Below are 23,716 nucleotides of genomic sequence, written 5' to 3' on the forward strand. Positions count from 1 at the left end.
TAACAGTGTTTTTTAATGAAATCTGTTCATTCGGCTGCAAGTGATGGCAAATGAAATGTAATTCTTGCATATGTGAAAAGTCCCATTTAATCATTAGAATTTCTGAAATGCTCTAATGTCAACCATTTCTTACAACATATAGTGGTCTTCTAATACTAATAGATGTATCATTTGTATATATTTGGCAGAACGTCTTCGGTTACAGTTGAAATAAGAAATAGATGATGGTTGTATAACAGATTGGCTCTAACGGTTGGCCCTAAGCTCTAAAAACAGAGCTTAATGACTATTATTTGCTTATTTAGAGAAGAAGAGGAACGCTTGAGAAATAAAATTCGTGCAGATCACGAAAAAGCTTTGGAGGAAGCAAAAGAGAAACTGCAGAAGTCACGGGATGAGATCCAGGCTGAAATTCAAACTGAGAAGAACAAAATAGTAAAGGGTTTGAAAAACAAAAGCAGCAAGCCCTTGCCACCGGTCCCGATACCAAATCTTGTAGGGATAAGCAGTGGAGATCCAGTGGATCCAGACATCCGAGAAAAAAGGGACAAAATTAAAGAGGTAATGGCTTGCGTCATCTTATCATTACCAAGCTGTAGTTCGTGATGCTTGTATTATTTCTGTGAATAGAAACCATACTGTTTGTGATAGTCATAGAAGTTAATTTCATGTGGGAATTGGCTTAATATATTCTGCTTCATAATCTGGGCTTATTTTCTGGGCTGCTTTGGGAGGAAGTTCATCACTCTGACCCCTATAGAACATTTTCTGCCTCTGGAGGAGGCTAATAAGAAACTCATGAGATAGAATCTGGAACAGGACCTCATGAGGAAATCTTAAGTGTCATGATGAGGTGGCGGTTGCTTTTTGGAGGCATAATAAGCACGTAAGACAATTATTATGTGTAGATCTTTTGTGTCTTTTTCTTTTATTGTAATCTGACATTTTCCTCTAATCTCTTGCCCTGGAGCTCCCTTTCTGGGGTAGAGTGACTATTACTGACAATATTTTTTGAATGTCGCATTAAAATGTGTTAAGCTATGCTAATGAAATTTCTACCTTAAATTTCCTCTGTGGGGGTATGGCTAATCACAAAACATTGGCGGTGTCCCATGTGTGTCTGCCTATGTGAAAACACAGAATCAAGACAGATAGACACCACTCAACTGTTTCTCCCCATTTGAGTCAATGGAGCAGTTCCTCCATTGACTTGCGAAAATGGCAGAGAGGGGAAGCCTTCAGGAATACAGTGTTCTGCCTTATGCAGATCAATGGAGACACTGCTGCTTTGACTCACAGAGGCAGCAGGAAGCATTGAGAGGCAGGTGGCTGGCTGGCTGGTGATTAGGGATACCAGGCATACAATTTCATTTTGTGAGTATGTTGCTTTGTTCAAATTTGAGTCAGAGTCAGAGAGAAAATGCTATGCTACTCTGAGAAATAATGAGAGGCAAATTAGGAATATGTGTTTTGAAAAAAGGTAATAAAAGAAAGAAGTTGGAACCATATTTGGAAATGCATTTCAGCAGTGATTCTCATGAATGTGTTGGCCTTTGCAAGTTGATTAGCTTCTTCTACTTAACCTGTCTGGTTTATTGGCAGGGGATGCAGGGTTGCAATAGATTGGCAGTTCAAATCTGCATGGTGGGGTGAGCTCCCATTGCTTTGTCTCATCTCCTGCCAACCTAGCAGTTTGAAAGCATACCAGCACAAGTAGGTAAATAGGTTCCGCTGCAGCGGGAAGGTAAACTGCATTTCTGTGCACTCTGGCTTCTATGAGTGCTCCACTGCACCAAAAGCAGTTTAGTCATGTTGGTCACATGACCCGGAAAAGCTGTCTTCGGACAAACGCCAGCTCCCTCAGTCTGAAAGCGGAGATGAGCAATACACCCCATAGTCAAATTTGTCTGGACTTAATTGTCCAGGGGTCCTTTACATTTTTAAACCTTGATTTTTTGGATTAGCTTCCTCTTACATTAATCACTGCTAGTCTTCCATCCCTTTACAGAAGCAGTTGCTTACTTTGACAGCACAGAATATTTTGCAAGACTTGAATTTGAAACATTTTCAGATATATTTCAGTTGAAATTACAGTTGTACTCTGTTGCTTACCTTTGTTTATATCTATAGAGAGAATCTGTTTTTGAAACAAATATTTTAGTTGAATGGATAATTTGTGTTAATTTTTATTTGTTTTCCATTCCTTAGATGATGAAGCATGCCTGGGATAATTACCGGCAATATGGATGGGGACATAATGAACTGAAACCCATTGCTAGGAAAGGACATTCCACCAACATATTTGGTAAGTTGTCGTTCTAAAAAACTCATTTTGAAAATTCAACATAAAATACCTTGCTTATCCTGTTGTGTCATTGGAATTTGAAAAATTTAACGAAAGAGAACTGTTAACCCACTTAATCCTGTAGATAACCACTCAAGAATAGCAATTACAATTAAATGCAATCCTGTTTTATTCTTGAATTTTATTGTGCAAATGCATCAGTGCATGTCTGACTTCTTATGATGATGAATGTTCTAAATTTTCTGCTAGTCATTGCAAACACAAAAATTGTACAACAGGTATTTTTTTTGTATAACACAGACTTTTGTAGTTCTGATAGTTGGCTCTTTGAATTAACATTCTGCAAACAAATCTGTTTCATGGTTACATTTGATGAAATGCACTCAGATTTTTGTGTGGCAAGCTGCTGTGTGTGCGTGTGCTATGCCACTATACATATTTATGTATGAAGTCCTGCTGGGGCATTCGTGTGTATGAGAGAGAGGGAAGAGCTGGCATGATGACTTCACTTGATCTTCAGTCTTTGCCCTTGCTTACTTCATCTAGAGACCTGTTCTGCACAACTTTTGAGATCTCTTCCATGTTGCCTGGATTTGCAGCTTGATAGCAATGGTAGACTACATAGGCTTCTTAAACTATTGGACAAACTCTGAAGATAATAAAAACAGGGATACTCTGGGGATGATAATAAAAAGCCTATTGTGCAGGGTTGACATGTAGAATATATATATAAAGTTCTTTAAATGCCTTAAATGCATATGCTAAGATTTCTGCAGTCGCAATGCAGTTAAAAATTCTACCTCTGTTCCCACTATGCCTGCCAGAGGAGAGGACTTAAGTCACTCAGTGAGGTTCTTTTTCAAAAACAGGGACATACTAGGACCAAAAATCCTTCAGTTTAAGAGAAAAGTTAAGATGTTTACTTACCTTATTCATCAAAAAACCAGAAATAATAAAGGGTCCTACCTCAAGCTCTGTGCCATATAAGCAACAAGTACAGCCTACAGTTTGGCATATTCTACAGTGGTACCTCGGGTTAAGAACTTAATTCATACTGGAGGTCCGTTCTTAACCTGAAACTGTTCTTAACCTGAAGCACTACTTTAGCTAATGGGGCCTCCCGCTGCCCCTGCACTGCCACCGCACGATTTCTGTTCCCATCCTGAAGCAAAGTTCTTAACCCGGGGTACTATTTCTGGGTTAGCGGAGTCTGTAACCTGAAGCGTCTGTAACCCGAGGTACCACTGTACTCGCTTACAAAAGTCTCCATATACCTGTGTTTTTCCTTGGGCTTTCACCCTCCATCCTCTTCCTCTGTAAGTTGGGAGAATGCTATGGGGGCAATGACAAGATAGTTGCACATCTTGGGTTCTGTTTCTTGGTCACGTTAGGGCATGACAGGGTCAAGATGGATAGAGGAGAACAGTGCATTTTAATTTATTGAATTTCACAGCAAGAGTGACAGAGTAGCTTTATTTCCAAATGTGGTTTAATGGACCTGTATTTCTTCAACCTGAAGTGCCCTGTTTGTCTCTCAAAATGTTCCAGTGGCATATGTATGTGGGGTGTTTTCCTCTCCCCTTTCCTCACAGAATGTGGTCTCTGTGCTTCTCAAGCCTCTTTGTTTTCGTAGCCCTCATGTGGAGCATCATCTTCTCTCTGACTTAGAATGCAGTTAGTCATCTCATCTCTCAGTGTGTCCAGGTCAGATAACTCTTCTGTGGATATGCTGGAACTAGTCATATCTTCCTTGAGGAATGTGATGTTGGAGATTTGTTTTCCTTCTTGTTGACAGAGATTTCCCTCTGAATGTTGTAATGTATCTGGGTGCTTGATGTCTTTTTGTGAAGAAGGTTGAGACAGGTCTTCTGCAGAGACAACACCTGTCCAAAAAAGGATGAACTCTTTGCGAGAAGCAGCAACAGCCATAGTAGTAGTGAGTATACAGGGCACCAGGTATAGGAGAGTTGACTGACTTGTCTGTAAGAATGTTGCTACAACAAAGGTCACCATAAGACCATAGCTATAAGCTAGAGTAGAAGCTAGAAAATAGACCCCTGAGGAGTTGACTTGAGCATCAAATCTGTGGCAGTAGGCTACCAGGAAACCAGGAAGTATAATATCTCCAAGGCCTATAGCAGTAAAAGAACTGTCATCAAAAATGGATGTTGAGGGTAATATTGGTACTTTCAACAGAAAGGGGATCTCTTCAGAGTCTGGTGTCCCATAAGCTGTCACATCCGTGATGCTTTTTCCAGCTTTGGTTAGGAAAGGAGTGACGAACAGACAGAGTACGTCATAAAACAAATGAGCGAACAGAAACAAGCTACAGTTCTTTAAGGTGGGCATGTGAACTGTTCTCAGAATGTAAATGCCAATAGAGATTCCTAGAACATCTTGCAAAACCCAGCCCCACTCATTCTCATTTCTGAAGATGACCCAAAGTGCACTGATGGCTATACACAGGACAGTTAGAAGCAATGTTCTGATCTCTAGACCTTTGTGAAAAAATGGGAGATGGATTACACGTTTTCCAAATGGAAGCTTGCTTACAAATGGAGCTAAGCAACCATGCAGACTGAAAGATGCATATAGACAGAAAATGCCAATCATTGCATGTACCAGGTGATCATAGAAATAGTAAAGAGCAAGTAGCATGAAGGTGGCCATTACTGTACAAGTACATGTGAAGTAGGCATTGGTGTCAATTGTTATCTCACCAAAATCATCGTCTTCTGTTTGGAATCGGCTTTCAATATATTGTTGCTTTCTTCTCTCTGTTCTGCCTGCCCAGTAGCTTCCTATGGTGACTATGAACATTGACATCAGATAAATGACCCCAGTTTTGTGTAGCAAGTCCCTGATCAAGTTCTTAAACAATAAATAGAGAATGTCCACATCTTGGAGAAGAATTCCTGAGATTGTGACCTCCTCACAGTGACCCCAGCTATATCTGGATCTCCGGTTTTTCACGAGATAGGGAGCATCTCCACCAAGAGTCAACAGCCCCTGGGTTTGGTTAATTTGATGGAGTCGGGCACTCTCAAAGAGATTGCAGTTGCCCTCCCTTACAGATGCAATTCTTGTGCTGAATCCACCACCATCATTGTCTTCCTCCCCAAAGAATGAAGGTGGGCAACACATGGATGAGTAACTGATGTTCTGAGTTCCGAGCGCAGGGTGAAGCCAGCGATTTTTGTTACCCTCTTGATGTGATTTCATCCACTGTGAAGGGAAGAGGAAGCAGTAATCTCCTCCTTTCTCTGGGCTGATACGGATGACCCCAGGGTTCTGAGCAAGCACAGGTGGAATAAGGAGCAGGAACAAGCTGGCTAGAAACAGAAACATCCTTCTTGGCAGTTTCCCTTAATCTTTACTAGGAACTGTAACCACACGCTGCTGCTGCTTTCTCTTCTTGTAAAAGAGATTTTGTCCCTTTCCCCCCTTTAATTCAAAGCTTAGGCCCCTGGGACCCAAGCTCTGCTTGCTACATGGTAAGCTGTTCCTGACAGCCTTACCCCCACATCATGGATATAACCCCAACCTTGTTTGTTACATAATAAGCCCAGCTTCCTATCCATGGAGACAAACCCCACCCCTGTCTGCTGCATTGCGTCTTCTCTAATAAGTTTTTGTTTCTTGCTTTTGCACAACAAGTTTATCAGTAAGGCTGTTTGTCACAAATTGAGCCTAATTTTCTCTTCAACCATAGATACGGATCTAGAATTACAAACTGGAAATCAAATTTTATTACTGTTTTTATGATTTAATAGCTTAGTCTGGCGACTGTCAGAAGAAGGTGTGATGTGAACATTTTAGTTCATAAAGATGACTGTCCTCTAAAAATTTGAAGTATAGGAGATAGTCATTACAGGCTGCATAGCTACACAATAGGAATCAAGAGAAACTAGGGACTCTATGTTAGCAAAGGTGGACATTAATTTTAGGTTGTGTGCTAGGTAAAAAGTCAATGCTGTAGAAGCCCAGTTGGGTAGAATCATAGAATTGTAGAGTTGGAAGGGATCCTAAGGGTCATCTAGTCCAACTCCCTGCAATGTGGGAATCCTTTGCCCAAGGTGAGGCTCAAACTCACAAACATGAGATTAAGAGTCCCATGCTCTACTGGTGGAAAGAATCTTCCCCACTTCAAGGATGTAAGATCCTCTAGCTCAAATTTAGGATCTCACAGCTGAATGGCTATATTTTCTAATTCAGACAAAAAGTAGAGGTAGCCATGTTGGCCCATAATAAAAATTCTTAAATCTGTACTAGGGCAGTAGTTTTATTAGGCTAAATAGAATAACATAAAATAGTGTGCAAGCTTTTGGGTTCACCAGAACTCTTCATCAGACTAGATGGTAAACAGAACATCTGGTCACAATCTTCTACATAGTACACAATCTAAAATTAAATTTAGTCTCTGCTAATATAAATACTGCCTAGCTTTACTGTTTTCTGCCTACCAAGGTGCCTGTGTATTTCACTTAAGGAACAGACCTGTTTAACGAGCATCTTTTGAGGTTCTGGAGATGGGGGTCAGCCATTGTTTTTCTTCTTGTTAACAGTACGCCTTGGTGCTACCTGCATAGCACCTAAAGAGCCTCCTTTGATTGTATACTGCCTCCCTAGCATTGCCCCCCCCCCACCACTGTCAAGAATTCACTACTCAGTTGCCTGTGGTGATTAAGAATTGTCCCCTGGCAACCACTCAAGACTCCATTCTCCTATGAAGCCTTCCCCTCTAAGATTAGATTGGAAATAGTCAGTCCCACATGCCATGCAGTCTCCAGAATTTTAACTCAAGAGTCTCTTACTTCTGAAATGGGAAAAGGAATGGATCAGAATACTGCCCATGAAATGATACATAGCCTTACGCTACGGAGGGCTGCAATTCTGTAATCTGTACATTAGCCTTTCATTGACTGCCTTCGTATTTTGTTAAATATTTTTTCCTCTTTGTCCTATTTCTACTTCCATGGTTTTTGTCAGTCAGTTTTTTCTACCTGGAATGGCCCCACCACACCCCAGTAACCCAAGGGGGGCGGGCTGTTAAATTACATTTGTATCCATGTTGTAATGACAAAGTTAAATCACCAAGCTGTAATCACTACATCAGCAGGGGCTACACATTATGGCTGGGGAAGGCAGCTAAGCATTAATTTCGACTACACAGCTGTGTAGTCCTACCATGCTATTGAAACAGTATTATATGCATTGAAACAGTATTATATGCATTTGTCAACACAGTTACTGTTAAGTTCACTCAGCTCAGTGGTGCTTACTTCTGAATAGAGATGTGCAGCACTGCACTTTCACTCTATATGCAGGTCGATGAAAACCTGGAAGCTATTGTTTACTTGTGATTCCCACCCCCAGCTTTTTACATTTCCCCCCCTTTTCCAGTTTTTTTGGACACCTACCACCCTTATGTACATGGTAAATAAGCTCAAACAACATTTATATTGCTTTTTTTTTACTACAAACATTTAAATGAAAGAAAATATGGGTTTGTCCAATAATATGCCCATTTTAATTTTCTGCCTTAAGAAATTTTACTAACAGTTGAACGAAGAATGACCAGTTTTTGTTTGTTCGTTTTTTGCCTGTGGCACCTTGAAAGCTAAACCTTTTGCTAGCATGATCACAACTTATTTGACTTGGAGCAGCAGCCATGGAGTGCAAAGGGAAGGGCTGAATTTTGGCGCTGAATTTATGGAGGCTGCTGCTGCTAAGGCAAGGTTATGAGTGAACTTTAGCACTGAAACTTTTTAGTGCTGGCTGGTTGAGTGATAAGACTGGATATTATATACTGCTAGGGTTACCGTGAAGTTTTGGCTTGGGGTTGTAGAAGGGATTGTCACTTTCTACTCATCTGCCACTTGCTGAATTTCCCCTTGCAGATTTGCTTAGTATCAGGTAGCACTTCAGTCAGTCAGAAAAATAGAACCAGCTCTGCTTGACCAATCAGAAAAAGCTAAATATTCCTACCGGCTTCAAGAGAAACAGATGCATCCATGAAGAAGACTTGCTATGCAATGATGGGTGCCAGAAAGAGCAGAAAGTGGGGATAGAGAGGTTTCTGGGAGGTGAATGAGAGAGAAAGTGTGGGTGCCTTGGTTCTGTGAGCTTGTTGTTACCCATGAATAGCTAGCTGCCTGTCCTTACAGGCAGGAGAACTTTCCCAGGGGATTTCCCCTTCTACCTGCCAAGTGATTCTTCTTGTATCAGTCTGAGCACAGGAATTTCTTTGGCGACTCAAAGGAACAGAGATTCATATTATTTCATTAAAAAATATCAAAGTGGTTTACAACAAAAAATACATAAAAAACAGTTTGGAAATGAAACAAAGCCACCTAAAAATAACGTAGCGGTTTCAACATGTATACTATGCAGAAGTATATCTGTTTGCAAATTGAAAAGCCAAAAGTATTGCAACAAGGATCTGTGAGTTTTCAGAGGAAATCTGTCAGTGAAGTCTATGGTTGAGAACAGTTGTTACATGGAATGTTTGGGTGTCATTTATTTTTTTAAGGGAAAAAAAAAGGAAAGTGGGTGGATGGATGGAGAGGGAATTGACCTTCTCAGGCCCCTAACAGCAGCTCATAGTGCCTTCAGCACTGTTCTCCAACCCAGTTTCCTCCAAATGTTAAGCAGTACAACTCCCATAATCTCTGACCATTGTCCATACCAATTGGGACTGACGTGAGTGGTAGTCCAAAAAAATCTGGGGTGCACTAGGTTGGGGAAGGCTGACCTGGAGGTAGGATTAGACTGGGGTAACATATTTGTTCAAGGATGTTTCAAGAAAATGGAAATTGAAAGAGGTACTCTTCCATTCTTCAACCTGCTCCTTGACACATTTCCCACCTTTTAGCAAAGGAGAGGCAGATGCAAATGTGGCACAGAAATAACATTGAAGGAGTAATGTTCTTAAAGGCGTGACAATTCACTCTTCTTCTTTTTGTTGAAGTTGTTTTTCCCACATGTCCCACATGTTTTTTTAAATCTTTATTCATGCATTCAGCAAATATTTATATACTGCTTGATTGTAACTAGAACCCCTAACAATTTGTTTGATTCATACTTGGAGAAATTGATTTATTTATAAAGGATAGTTCCAGCTTACAAATAAATACTGGCTACACTGAAGGGGAAGATCATAAGTAAAACATTTAGTTATAATGGGAATTCTGGGTTTTCTGTAGGAAATTCACAGCTGGGTGCCACTATAGTAGATGCATTGGATACCCTCTACATTATGGGCCTTCACGATGAATTCAAAGAAGGGCAGGAGTGGATTGACAATCACCTTGATTTCAGTGTGGTAAGTTGAACTTTTTGTATGTTGTCCGATTTCTTCCTATCTGGAGAAACATAGAATCATATAATTGTAGAGTCGGAAGGGCAGGAAACTTATTAGCTTGATCAAACTTCAAATACTCTTCTTCTTTCTAAAAGGAAGCCTGAAAAAGAGCTGATTAGTGTCTTTTGATGACTCACAAACACTGTGTGGAAATTTTAAAACAAAATGGAAGGACCTTTCAACCTTTCCTCACAGGACTTGGTCTCCAGGCTTATCTAAGACATGTTGCTTTAATTTGCTGTCCTCCTTCCCTCAAGGGGGAAAAGGAAATTCTGGATGTAATGGTGGATTTCTGTTCTTCACATGGTAGAAGCCCACCTCATGCTTTTCTTGTCTTTCTACATCCTTGGTGCCATACTTTCTTCACTGAAGCCTGCGGGAGACAGAAGTTTTTCTTCTTCCAAGTTAGGTTTCTTGGTCCCAAGCTTTTCCTAACAAAACAAAACTGAATTCTCTTGCTTTGATGCTTCTAGTTCTTTTGACTAATAGCAGAATAGCTTTTTCAGTTCCACACAGCGCCAGGAGCATGAGGGGAAAGGCCATTCTTCCTCTCTTTTAATAACAGAGAATGTGTTTTCCTGGTCCCAGAGGAGGGGCTTTCTCCCAGCCTAGCTGCCTTCCTTTCTTTTAGGAAGAGAAATTCAGTGTCTTCAAAGGAAATTTGGGACCTACAACACTGGCAATCACATTTCTATGAAAGAGAGAACACAGCAGGATGCTGGTTTGATGTTCAGCCCCCAAAAGAGACATGAGTAGCTTTTGTGGATGTAACCTCAGAGCCTCTCAAAAATTATAGAGAATTATTGGAGAACAGATGAGGTGCCTGTGGACTGGAGGTGGGCAAATTTTGTCCCTATCTTCTAAAAGGGGGAAAAGAGAAGACCTGGGTAACTACTGATGAGCTTGACATCAATACCTGTAAAGGTCCTGGAACAGATAATTAAACAGTCGTTTTGTGAGCACCTAGAAAAGGATGTTGTGATGACTAAGATACAGCATGGGTTTCTCAGAAACAAGTCATACCAGATGAATCACCTTTTGTTTTTTGATACAGGCACAAGATTGGTAGATCAGGGGAATTATGGAAAGGTAGTGTATCTTGATTTCAGTAAGACTTTTGACAAAGTCCCCCACAACATTCTGGTAAAATGTGGACTGGACAAGGTGACTGTTAGGTGAATTTGTAGGTGGTTGACTGACCAAACCCATAGAGTGCTCACTAACAATTCCTCACTATCATAGAAAAAAGTGACAAGTGAGGTGGCACAGAGTTCTGTCCTGCATCCAATGTTGTTCAACACCTTTATGGATCAAGGGAATTTTCATCATATTTGCAGATGACACCAAAATGAGAGGGAATAGTCAATGCTGGTCAAGACTGAGTTGGGATTCAAGATGATCTTAACAGATTGGGAAACATTGCCCACACTAACAAAACGAATTTCAGCAGGACAAAGGTGTAGCTATAGACTTAGGCAGGAAGAACCAGCTGCACAAATATAAGACTGGAGTACAGTGTCCAGTTCTGGGCACCACAATTTAAGGAGGATATTGCAAGCTGGAATGTGTGCAGAGGGAGGGTGACCAATGTGATGAAAAGACTGAAAACCAAGCCTTATAAGGAACAGTTGAGGAATTTGGGTATGTTTGGCCTGGTAAAGAGTGTTGTCAACATGGAAGATGGAGCAAGCTTGTTTTCTCATGCACCAGAGACTAGAGCCTGAACCAATGGATTCAAGTTACAAGAAAGGAGAGTGACTAAAGATCAGAAATAACTTTCTGACAATAAAAGCTGTTCAATAGTGCAACAGATTCCCACGAGAGGTGGTGGACTCCCTTTACTTGGAGGTTTTTAAGCAAATGTTGGATGGCCACCTGTCATGTATAGATTCCTTCATGGCAACAGGTTGGACTAGAATGATGACCCTCAGGGTCCTTTCCAACTCTGCAGTTCTGTGTTTCTATGAGAACTCATCAGTCAGAAACTGAATGACCAACTAGTTAGTTCCTTTCTTTTTTTGATCTCTTGATTAAGAGACTGTGATTTTGAATACTTGGGGCATGGAAAACAAAGTGAGAAAGGATTTTGCTCACATCAGCTCTCTTGCATCTTGGCGGTTAAACTTTCCACAGAAAGTCAGATTTTATATCTTATGAAGAAGATTATATCCCTTGTATGCTAATGGAAGATTTCAGTTAGCCATTGCTTTCAGGTTGTGAAATATTTCTAAAATGCAATTTGTTGTCTCTCCCTATAATAGATAGTTGGAGCTCTTGAAAGTTTTCCTGAATGGAGCTTTATGTTATGAATCCAACAAATTGTACAGATATGACTATAAGAGTTTTATCTCTTATGTAAGAAGGTCATTTTTCACCAAAATAAAAAAAAAACACAATGGCAGCAGTTCATGACTCCTGTTATCTTCCTCTTAACAGTACACCACTGTTGCCTGCAACTTGCACACATCTCTTTTGCCACCTTTCTATTCTTACAAGAGGGGGTGGGAGCCGAATTGTACAGAAAGTTAAAATCAATTCATAATAAAGTATGGACGTTTAATGTATGTGTGAAACAACACATTTGCACACATTCTTGATGTGAAAGGGCTTCTTAGCCAGAAAAATATACTGCTAATTCGCATAGGAGGTAACACTAACTCCAAAACCTGTTCTGTTAAATGGGTTTATATCTCCAAAGAAACATTTCCAGGAATTCATTATTTATTTTTTTAAAAAATTGTGATTTTCCAAATTTATAACAAATGTAATAACAAACAAGAAAAACATTACAATATAGAGAAAACAAACAAACATATATCCTAACTGTTATAATCCCACTTTTGTTATCATTGTTGGGTGACTTCTTCAAATCCCCCTAGCTGAGTTTCCATGTAACTCATTGTAGCAGTTTTCCAATACTATTTTCATATAAAATTTACTTGTTCAATTAACATCTTTCTTTCTTTTCATATTGACTTCTATCCATAATGTTATACAACTTCACATATTGAAATCCTAGGCCAATCTATTACTCACAAGTAGTTCTATTTAAGTTATCTTAACATATTTAACTAAATAAGCCTTAAATTTCTTCCATTCCTCTTGGTACTCCTCCTCCTTCTGGTCGCGGACTCTTTTGGTCAGGTCAGCTAACTCCAAAAAGTCCATCATCTTCATCTGCCATTCCTCCACTGTTAGTACTTCTTGTAATTTCCAATTTTGGGCTAGCAAAATTCTAGCTGCAGTTGTGGCATACAAAAACAATCTGACATCTTTCTTGGGCAGTTCCAAACCTATTATTCCAAGTAGAAAGGCTTCTGGTTTCTTAATAAATGTATATTTCAAAAAAAAATTCAATTCACTATAAATCTTTTCCCAGAAGTATTTCACCTTGAGACACATCCACCACATATGGTAAAAGGTACCGGTACCTTATTTTTCTTTACATTTCCAACATAAATTGTCACTCTTATGGTAGATCTTTGCTAGTTTTACAGGGGTTAAGTACCATCTATACATCATTTTCATAACGTTTTCCTTTAACAGGAATTCATTATTTAAAGCAAGAGGTGCCACCCTAGGAACCTTCAGAAAGAAGAATGGGATACATATTTAATTAAAAAATAAATTCACTGTAATAATTTGTGATAAATCTACATACTCTATACTAATATCTAGCTTATATCCCTTTTTCTGTCTCAAGAATTCAGAGGTATCTGTCTTTGAAGTCAACATCCGCTTCATTGGTGGCTTGCTTGCGGCCTATTACCTTTCAGGTCAGGAGGTAAGTGTTATAATATAATCGTGGAAATATGTGCAACTTTTACTTAGTTTTCTTAAAAGGGAACAAAGGCTTGTTTTCTTGCTGCTTCAGAGGCCTCACTAATAGGTAAGTAACCACAAACTCATAGCTGTAATCAGGAGTGATAGGAATTTCAAAATTCAGTACAAATGCAGAAAATTCAAAATGCTGGGCCTTGGCCACAGAATCTGTTTTCATTTTATTAAAAAGAGGCATTAAAATGAAATATCTGGAGCCAAAAGAGATGGGTGGGGTGCTTTAGTACTATGGAAACTCATTTCTCCCCAGCAAAATATGTGTGAGGTAGTTTTAAGTTGTATATTCAGGTTGCAGAATTTGGCACAAAATTTGCCAATAATTATACAGTAATGAGCACTTGTCACCCTGTCCGAAATCAATTGTCAAAATTTGAGGTCTTAGTTTATGGTTTGCAGCAAGGTTTTAACTGCAGCCTGTGAAGCAGATCATGAAAGATCTGTATTGGGTACCATTCTGTATCTGGAGGATCACTTGCTCCCATATGAACTTGCCCATATCTCATTAAGATCTTATCTTGAGAGGTGCTCTGGATGCTCCCAACCTCAGAGATCCCAGATGCGTTACATGGAGCAGGGCCTTTTCTGTGGTGGCACCCAGATTATGGAGAACTTGTTAGGGAACCTGCAATGCTGTCTTTTAGGTGTCAGCTAAAACTTTTTTTTAAAAATTGCCCTAGCCTTTCCCAATATTTAATTTTTGTATATAATTTGTTATCATTTGTATTCATGTTTTTACTAACTATTGAATATGTTTTGTTGTGGTGGTTTTAATTGTTTGTTATAAGCCATTTGGAGCCAATATCAGAATTAGAATGGGATAGAAAAGAGTTAAAATAACCCAACCTGCAATTTTCTATTCTTACTTGCATAAGGACTTACTTCTAAGATGATATGTATAAGATTACACAGAAAAAAATGGAGAAGTGCTCAACTTTCTTTCTTGTGTTACAGGTTTTTAAGTTAAAAGCGGTCCAGCTTGCAGGAAAACTTATTCCTGCCTTCAATACACCCACAGGGATTCCTTGGGCAATGGTGAATTTGAAAAGGTACGAGATTTGAGGCAAGAGGAAGACTGGAAATCAGGAATAGCAAAAACCTATGTTTGGCCACTGATAGTAGGATGTCTCAATGCCTGCTAAGGGATTTTTCTGCACAATTAAATACCTGTATGTGGTGTCTTTGGAGTCTGGTGTTAGCTGTAGTATCATGTTGAGTAGTAGTCAAGTTTGGGGGTGATCCTTTCACTGTTGGTTCTTGAATTGTTTCAAGGACACTTTTTTCCTTTGGCTTGTGCTTATCTTCCCCAGTACTCTGTTGCTGATTGGTCTTTGCTTTAACAGAAATAGATAAATTGCTAAATCTCTTCCTATATACAGTGGTGCCTCGCAAGACGAAAATAATCCGTTCCGCGAGTCTCTTCGTCTAGCGGTTTTTTCGTCTTGCGAAGCAACCCTATTAGCGGATTAGCGCTATTAGCGGTTTAGTGGTTTAGCGGCTATTAAAGGCTTAGCGGCTAAAAGGCTATTAGCGGCTTAGAAAAAGGGGGGAAAGCGAAAAAAATCGCAAGACTCGCAAGACGTTTTCGTCTTGCGAAGCAAGCCCATAGGGAAATTCGTCTTGCGAAGCGCATCGAAAAACGGAAAACCCTTTTGTCTAGCGGGTTTTTCATCTTGCAAGGCATTCGTCTTGCGGGGCACCACTGTAGAACAATAGCAGTACCAAATATTTGTATACATTTACCCTTTAATCTTTCTTTTGCCAGTGGTGTAGGTCGCAACTGGGGCTGGGCGTCTGCTGGCAGCAGTATCCTATCTGAGTTTGGCACCCTTCACATGGAATTTGTACACCTGAGCTACTTGACTGGCAACCCTGTCTACTATGATAAGGTTAGTTTTGTGTTCTTTCTGGTGGAATAAGAAGTTTCTCGATACTTATTGACAGTGACTATAAATAATGTCCTTGTTTTTATTATGTATTCTGTGTTTTTATATTGTGATTTTATGTTGTGAACTGCCCTGAGACCTGCAGGTACTAATTTTAATAATCATAATAATATGGAAATAATGCATATATTAAAAGCATAAACCACCAAGGACCATTAATTGATTGACAATTTATAATGAAATGGTATTTAAAAGTCTGCCTAGTTCTTCAAAATTTGTTAGGGCACCAATTTAAACTTGTTTAATTGATGGAAGAGGATTTGATTTACATTCTGTATTGAGACTAAACTGTGATTATGATTTTTTTTTTCATTTAGGTCATGCATATTCGTAAGCTACTTCAAAAAATGGACCGCCCTAATGGGCTTTATCCAAACTACTTGAATCCAAGGACTGGGCGCTGGGGGCAGCGTGAGTACTTCCTCCACATTTATGTCAAATTCAATTATATCTATCTATCCATGCACACATATAAGCGCACATTCACACATAGGCACATTCTGAGACCCGTTTCAGACATCACAGCCCAGACCATGGTTTAGCCTTTGGGAACAAGCTTCATACTCGCATCCTCCATCCTCCTCTTTCATGTTCTGGTTTCTTGTATCATGTCCTGGCTAATAGTAATAATAGTCCTGCCTCCTTCATTGCACAATTGCATCAAGCTTTGATTTGGGGAGTTTGACTTCAGTAACTTCCAGGATTATTTATCTATGCTGCACAATGCAAGCTTCGTTTATTAGTTTATGTAGTTCACAGCTGCTTCAAAGTATCATATCCCAGCAGCAAGTCCATTAACTAAATTTTAGTAGTTCTTAGTTTTCCAAAGGAATTTCTAAAACACCCATGGAAGTAGAAGGCAAGGAGTCTACAGCCTTGCTGCATCCTCTGAAATTTTCTTTAACTTTGGCTTGATACCATACAGTGGCTTGAACATCTGATGTGGTGCTGCAAACAATGTCCTTACAAGTGAGTCCACATGCAGGGGTCAGCAAACTTTTTCAGCAGGGAGCCGGTCCACTGTCCCTCAGACCTTGTGGGGGGGGCCGAACTATATGTTTTTGGGGGGGGGATGAAGAAGAACGAATTCCTATGCCCCATACATAACCCAGAGATGCATTTTAAATAAAAGGACACATTCTACTCATGTAAAAACACGCTGATTCCCGGATCGTCAGATTTAGAAGGTGATTGGGCCGGATCCAGCCCCCTGGGCCTTAGTTTGCCTACCCATGGTCTAAACAATTGCCAAGATGGGAGGACCCCCCGTAAAAAAAAAAAAAAATAACCTCAGCCTTTTCTGACAAGCTGTGCTGAGCACTGTGATATTTTATGCACCTGCCATGCCTCTGGGTAAGTCAGCCTGCAGTTTAACCACTTGTGAGACTGCCTAGAAATCACAAAGAGGAAAAACTGGTTTACTTACTTTTTTCCAGAGGGGCAGCTGGATTACAACAAAGTGTCTTGTGACGCCTTTTACACATGGTATCATGGCATATGCTTTTGTGGACTTGAGTTCATTTGTTTATACGTGTGAAGTGTATTTCTCGATTTCATACCTGCAGCTGAAGATTGCAGGTTGCTTACCTGTGACTACAGTTCTTTGGTCATCTGTGCAGTCACATAGCCTACCTCCACCTGCACTCTGGATGCTGCTGTTCTCCTGCTCTTGTTCTGCACTTCCTTATATAGATGCTGCAGTGGTCCGAAAGCAACTGAGCAGGAAAGTGCGAGCCAGGCTCCTGGAGCATGTGCTCTGAGGATGGGAGTGGGTTTCCTGCCAGAATGTCTGTTGAACGCTAGAAAATTCTGAACATAGGTCAGTGCAAGGATAGAACCCATATGTGTGGCTGCATAGATAACCACCTGAAAAAACCAGTCACTGGTAAGCAACTTTTCTTTTGCCATGAGGTACATGCAGGGTTTTGTTTTTTTAGCAGAAACTCAGGGTAACTGAGTTCCTTTACTCTTTTTAAATTAAATACTTATTTTTTTTGTCTGGGGGAGCTGGAACAGATAAACACCCAATGCCTGAGCCAAAAATCCACCTATATTTGTAATCAATAATGTTGTGGCCATTTCTAACACAGATCATTGTCGGCTTGAGTTTATTAATCACATATTACATTTAGCCACTGCCCCAGGGGAGTGGGGTTGTGGTGGCACTGGGACTGGGTCCGCAATAAATTAACTAACTTTGTGGTGATGAGTTCTCTCACCGTTTTTTTCCAGAAAAAAGCACTGGGTACACGTTCTGCATGTGGGGGTAGTTACTTTCTTCAAATCTGTCAGTCTGATGGCTTAGTTCACTTTAAAAAGTCTTAAGGTTTTAAAAGATTTCCTTGATGGCAAAAGTTGGCTTGAAAAGAGACCAGCTTTATGCTGCTGTCCCCAGCACACAAACCTCTGAAGAGATCGGAAAAGATTAGTTATCTTAACTTACTCAAGAGAGAACATTAAGCAGTAACATGATCACAGTCCTGGAGAGCTTTCAGTGCAGATATTGTGGCCAAGTAGATAAGCTAAGAGCCAGTTTGCATATACCCTGAGTCAGATTATTGATCCACTTGTCCAATACTGTGTTTTCTGACTGGAATCCAAGGTCTACGGCAGCTTCCCTGCCTGTCCCCACTCAACCTTACTGCGTAAATTGAATGGGAACAGTCAACTAATATAATTTTAATATGGAATGAAATGAAAAGCCCACTTTGCTGTTCCGTGATCGGCACGTTATGTGAAATGCTTCTCAAGTTTCCCAATATGTAGTCGTGTGTTCGATCATGGGTCTGGGATTAGGCATTTAAGTTCTTGTGTCAAAAATTCAAAACGTTGCAAAGCTAATCAGTGATGGGAAAAGGAATTCATTTTCCATGTCAGTGGTGTAAGATGAATTGTGATGCAAAATAAGTTATTTTTAGTATACCAAATTCTTAAACCACAGATTGATGGAGATGATTTTTAAAACAGTTGCTTTTCCAGACTTAAGGGATATTTCCAACCAGGTTTTACAAAATCAGTCATGTTCATTCATTTCACTGAATCTACTTTGAGTATGAGTAATATTGGATATAACTCTATGGAGTTTGCCCTGGCAAATCTAGGTAGTCCTGCGCACACCAAATTTTACCCTCTTTCTCCTTCTTTGTTGCAGATCACACTTCCATGGGTGGATTGGGAGACAGTTTCTACGAGTACTTGCTGAAAGCATGGCTGATGTCAGATAAGATGGACATGGAGGCAAGGAAAATGTATGATGATGCTATTGAGGTGATTATAGTGCATTGATTTCCCCCACTTCCCCACATACACAATGAGAATGTCAATTTTAAAAATGTTTCTCCCCTTAAAATGCAAATGATTATTTTGTTTCTAACTCTTTTTAGGGCAGCAAGATATACAATATGTACAGATATACCATCTTGATTCAGTTTTGAAGCTGGAGTTATAAAACTGTGGCGCTCCCCATTTTGACAGTTTGCTAGCTGCATATTGTGGACTAACAGGCTTTTGATAACCCTAACCCACCGCACCACTCGAACCTGTTTTTGCAGACTCAGGCAGGCAACAAAAGCAGGTTTATTAAGCACTTGGCTGTAGCCAGAATTCTACATTTGGTAGACCAGAAGTTGTGCAGACCTGCAGTAAGCACCATATTTACACAACTGTGTAAATGCTGTGAAAACTTAAGAACTGGATTGTGATTCCTCACCCTGAATTGTTTCAGCAGTATTGTAACTGAACAAATACTGGTTGACGTTCTGGATCAGACTTCCCGGACTTGTCCTCCACATGTTGCATGTGAGCAAAATATTGCAGTTCTTTAGATTCCTACCATCACTGCAGTGTCAGAATAGCTGTTGAACTGGAAACCTCTGAAAAGTGTCATTTGCCAATATTAGCATTAAAAGTTGACATAAGGAAACACCAGCCTTCACTGAGCACTGCTTCCTTCTACTATGACTAATTAAAAACAACAACCCCACTACTGGCAGAATCTGCCCCCACATTTACATTGTAAGTAAAACACAGACCTGCTTCCAGAACTTCAACATCCACATGGAAATGCCCTCCCAGCTTAAGAGTTTTATAAATTTTGTGAGCAGAGAACTGTTCTTGAGCCAAGATTTTCAACCAACCCCTTGCTCAAATAGGTTACCTTTTCTTAGTGAAGTTCCTGATTCTGGTATCCTACCTTTAATTCTAAGTAGGTTTCATGAATATGCTTGCTTTTAAAAGAGAGAATACCACCCACTGGTCTGTGTTGCTTTTTGTGTACGTAAATCAGTGGTCTTGTAAAAAGCAATGGAAAGTTCTCTCTCTCTCGGCGTATGGATTTGCACTCTTCCCAGTAAATGTCCAATAATCCTGATTTGTTGAATTTCCCTTGAAGTAAGAAGCCAGGAAAGTTTTTAAGGAGAGGTTGAACCGTCATCTGTCATGTATGATCTAGTTGAGATTCCCCTCTAACTACAGTTCTGCGATTCTATTATTCTAAGCTGGAGTTTGTCTTACAGCAGCTTGTATGCTACTCCAAATCCCATGTGATGTGCAAAGGGCTCATGTCAGTATTTGTGATGGTGTTTCCGTGTGCTGCTCTGGTTTCGCCAGAAGTGGCTTAGTCATGCTGGCCACATGACCCGGAAAAACTGTCTGCGAACAAATGTCAGCTCCCTCGGCCAGTAAAGCGAGATGAGCGCTGCAACCCCAGAGTCGTTCGCAACTGGACTTAACTGTCAGGGGTCCTTTACCTTTTATTTACACCCCCCCTCTGAAAAACAAACCCACACCCCCAGTGTAATAGCGCTGTCTCTGGAGAAGAGGGGAAGAGAATGAAAGTGTGACTCGCTAAGCTATGCCTCTGCTCTTCTCCTCACCCCCACCTCTAGTTCTGTGGGAAATATGATGCAGGATAAATGCTTAACTCCCATCATGCATGACAGAGCAGGAACTAGGTAACTTCTTTCTACTCTCTCTCCCTCCCTGAACAAAAAGGTAAGTAGCTACTGAACTCCTGTCCTGTCGAGGATTCCCATCCTATAAGTTTATCATTGCTATTCATTGGTACCCAACTATGTGGTTCTTTGGGTGTTTTGCAGGAGAGAAAAGACTTGCTTGGACACACACACACACACACACAAACAAACAAACAAACAAACAAACACACATTCATTAATGCAAAGCGTAAAGGATGCACTTGTGATAGTGAATATTTTGAATATTTGAAGTAACTAAAGCTTTTCTGTTTCTTCTTATAGGCCATAGAGAAGCATCTTATCAGAAAGTCCAATGGAGGCCTAACTTTTATTGGAGAGTGGAAGAATGGGCACCTTGAGAGAAAAATGGGCCATCTCACATGCTTTGCTGGAGGATTGTTTGCTCTTGGAGCAGATGGTTCCCGAGATGATAAGGCTGGACACTACCTACAGCTTGGAGCAGAAATTGCACATACGTGTCATGAATCATATGACAGGACAAGTAGGTATCCTTTCCTGTCTTAAGTTCTGGGTGGCTTTTTCCCTTAATACTTACTAATGGTAATGTGGCTGAATTTGGAGCAATTTTGAAAGTACATGAAAATGGGGAGAAAATATACTGTGTAAGAGATTATTATTTTTTTAGCTCATGCCCTTTGAGTTTGAATAGTGAATGTGCATTTAATGATGTGTGCATTTAACTTTGTTTTGCCAAGAGAGAAAGCTGCATAAAAGCACCATCCGTTCTTAGTAGTCATGAATTGTGTGAAAGCTAGAAAAGGAGGTTATTAAATTACACAATAAAATCCCGTAACAGTGCAAACCAGTAGGAGTATGCTTACTGTTAGCTTCAAACAATTTAACTGGATGAGGAACATAAAACTATATGCTATGCATCTTTGTAAGTTGAGAAATTATCTATATCTGAGTTCATTTTAACTGTATTTTTATAGAAGCTAGTAGCAAAATCTAGATTATCCAAAACTATTTTGCATTTACCATGCCTAGGGAAAAAATGAAGCCTGCATCTCCTGGAGTCCAACACTTGTTATGACCTGCTCATAATTACAGTACATAACACTCTGCCATTTATCCTCAGAAATAAAATATGTTTTTGCCATAGATATGTCTATGAGAAGCAGCCTTTAATAACTTGATCTACTTAGTAGATTTCATGATTCAGTTTAAGAGGTATAGATGTCAGTTTCATAATTTTGCAGTAACCTCAAATCTCCTTTTTACAGCAGGTTTAAAACAAGCTTCTTGAGTAGTGAATTCTGTATTCTTAGTAAAGGAATCATATAGTTGTTCAATGTATTCAGTATTAATTCTACAACTGTGTGCACATTCATTATTCTTTCAGTGGGTTTTAGGGTGTTCTCACACTACAAAAGGCCTGGACAAATTTCTAAGAACTGTTCCAAGTGCTAATAAGCACAAAGTACCTGTGAGCGTTAAAAACAAACATAGAGTAATGTATGTTATTAGCATATTTGATATAGAATTTCCATTAAAAGTTATTATTTTTCATGCTTTTTATTAGTTTTCTTACTTGCTAAACATACAATAAAGTAATCAAAATAATAAAATGACAACAACAACAAACACCAAAAACCCCCAGGAAACATACATACAACCATAAATCCATAAGTTCTTACACATGGACATATGTCACCATATTCTTTATTCCCAATTCCTTTTCTTCTCTGACAGATTTCCATCTTCCTCAAAGCGGGTCTGTTTTATCTATTTGTTAAACTGCTACTTTTATCATTTCATCATTTCTGCTGTTTTCCACATACTATACTTATAATCCATATTATGGTTGGTGAAAATTAATCAAAGCAAATCTAGGTTTTGACTTGGGGGCACTTTTTTTAAAGTAATCTCTACAAATTCCCCATTCCTTTTGGAACTTTTGGTTGGGCTGTCTCCTAATTTTCTCTGTCATTTTTGCCAGTTTCCACAAATAATTAAACCATTAAATGTTTCTCCCCCTCCGCCTCTTTCCTCTGCAGCATTAAAACTGGGCCCTGAAGCTTTCAAATTTGATGGTGGCGTGGAGGCTGTAGCAGTACGGCAAAATGAAAAATACTACATTTTAAGACCAGAGGTGATAGAGACGTATTGGTATATGTGGCGATTCACACATGATCCGAAATACAGGCAGTGGGGCTGGGAGGCAGCACAGGTAACAACAGAAAGCTTTTCTGTGCGGGAGTCAAAATGTTTACTGGCAGCCTCTCACTGATGAAGTGTGAGGAATATTGTGTTGCTGCATAGCTGTCTGTTTCACAAGCGGAGACATAAATGCACATATAGGAGAAATGACAAATAGCAGTATAGAGAAACATACAGTGGTGCCTCGCAAGACGAAAAGAATCCGTTCTGTGATTCTCTTTGTCTAGCGGTTTTTTCGTCTTGCGAAGCAAGCCCATTGAAGGATTAGCGGATTAGCGCTATTAGCGGCTTTTAGCGGCTTATTTGCTGATCGGATCAGCTGATAAGCGGCTTAGAAAAAGGGGGGGAGGAAAAAAAACCAGCAGGAACTCGCAAGACATTGTCGTCTTGCGAAGCAAGCCCATAGGAAATTCGTTTTGCGTAGCACCTCCAAAACGGAAAACTCTTTTGTCTAGCGAGTTTTCCGTCTTGCGAGGCATTCGTCTTGCGGGGCACCACTGTATATCCAAGCATATAGAAGAACAACCTTTGTTGAAGCAGAACCAGCGTGGCTTCCGTAAGGGCAAGTCCTGTCTCATGAACTCATTAGAGTTATTTGAGAGTGTCAGCAACCATATGGCTGTTTTATTGGCCGGCTTTTTTGTAAATGCTAAACAGTGAAGACAGAAGGCAGCACATGAGACCAGCATTTGTTTCTTCTCTTTTGTCTCCCTCTGTAGCCCCCCCCCAAAGCCCCTAGAAAATTGGGGTGGGCTCTCCTGAACAGTGTGGGTTGCAGTGGGAAGAGACAATCATATGAAATCGAACAGAAGCACCTTGCATGAACCATCTTCACGTTGCATGCTTTATGCAACAAAGCTTTGAGTAGTATTCTGGGGCAATCAAATGTAGTAGCATAAATGAAGTACTAGCGAAATAATTAAGAGGAGCAAGAGTCGTCTCATAACTTGCAGTGAACATATCTGCTTACCTTATTATGTTGTTGCTGATTTTAAAAACAGTCCTCTACAAAAAAAAAAAAAAAAATAACAAGAGTTTGGGAATTCCATATTGTCAGGGGTTTAGGAGCAGAGGCACGGGCAAGGGAGGAAACAGAGAGCGAAGGGGAGGA

General features: G+C 39.9%; 2 protein-coding genes and 1 long non-coding RNA gene across 4 annotated transcripts in view; 1 reads left to right on the forward strand and 2 right to left on the reverse strand.

Moving 5' to 3' along the window:
• Positions 1 to 23,716, forward strand: part of MAN1A2 (mannosidase alpha class 1A member 2) — a 36,708-nt gene that overhangs the window by 8,424 nt on the left and 4,568 nt on the right. The window contains exons 2-11 of the mRNA XM_081176493.1: positions 306 to 561; positions 2,209 to 2,305; positions 9,511 to 9,629; positions 13,372 to 13,452; positions 14,460 to 14,554; positions 15,271 to 15,394; positions 15,769 to 15,862; positions 18,603 to 18,718; positions 20,707 to 20,926; positions 22,443 to 22,615. Of these exons, the coding sequence (XP_081032619.1) occupies positions 306 to 561; positions 2,209 to 2,305; positions 9,511 to 9,629; positions 13,372 to 13,452; positions 14,460 to 14,554; positions 15,271 to 15,394; positions 15,769 to 15,862; positions 18,603 to 18,718; positions 20,707 to 20,926; positions 22,443 to 22,615 (1,375 nt within the window). The remainder of the gene's footprint in view (positions 1 to 305; positions 562 to 2,208; positions 2,306 to 9,510; positions 9,630 to 13,371; positions 13,453 to 14,459; positions 14,555 to 15,270; positions 15,395 to 15,768; positions 15,863 to 18,602; positions 18,719 to 20,706; positions 20,927 to 22,442; positions 22,616 to 23,716) is intronic.
• On the reverse strand, positions 2,467 to 3,702 carry LOC308577041. Its single transcript, XR_014003377.1, has 2 exons — positions 3,580 to 3,702; positions 2,467 to 2,954 (listed from the first exon to the last, which is right to left on the reverse strand). It is a non-coding gene; the product is annotated as an uncharacterized lncRNA (long non-coding RNA).
• On the reverse strand, positions 3,760 to 6,911 carry LOC308576716 (signal peptide peptidase-like 2B). 2 transcript variants are annotated; one of them, XM_081176560.1, is made up of 2 exons: positions 6,803 to 6,911; positions 3,760 to 5,530 (listed from the first exon to the last, which is right to left on the reverse strand). In XM_081176560.1, the coding sequence occupies exons 1-2, from the start codon at positions 6,815 to 6,817 to the stop codon at positions 3,917 to 3,919; spliced, it is 1,629 nt and encodes a 542-aa protein (XP_081032686.1). In that variant the 5' UTR covers positions 6,818 to 6,911; the 3' UTR covers positions 3,760 to 3,916. The 2 variants fall into 2 exon arrangements, with proteins under 2 accessions (XP_081032686.1, XP_081032687.1); XM_081176561.1 differs by lacking the exon at positions 6,803 to 6,911 and having other exon boundaries at positions 3,760 to 4,437; positions 5,026 to 5,825.

This window comes from Podarcis bocagei, assembly GCF_964188305.1.
Source record: "Podarcis bocagei genome assembly, chromosome: 17".
In the NCBI taxonomy this organism is placed as follows: domain Eukaryota; kingdom Metazoa; phylum Chordata; class Lepidosauria; order Squamata; family Lacertidae; genus Podarcis; species Podarcis bocagei.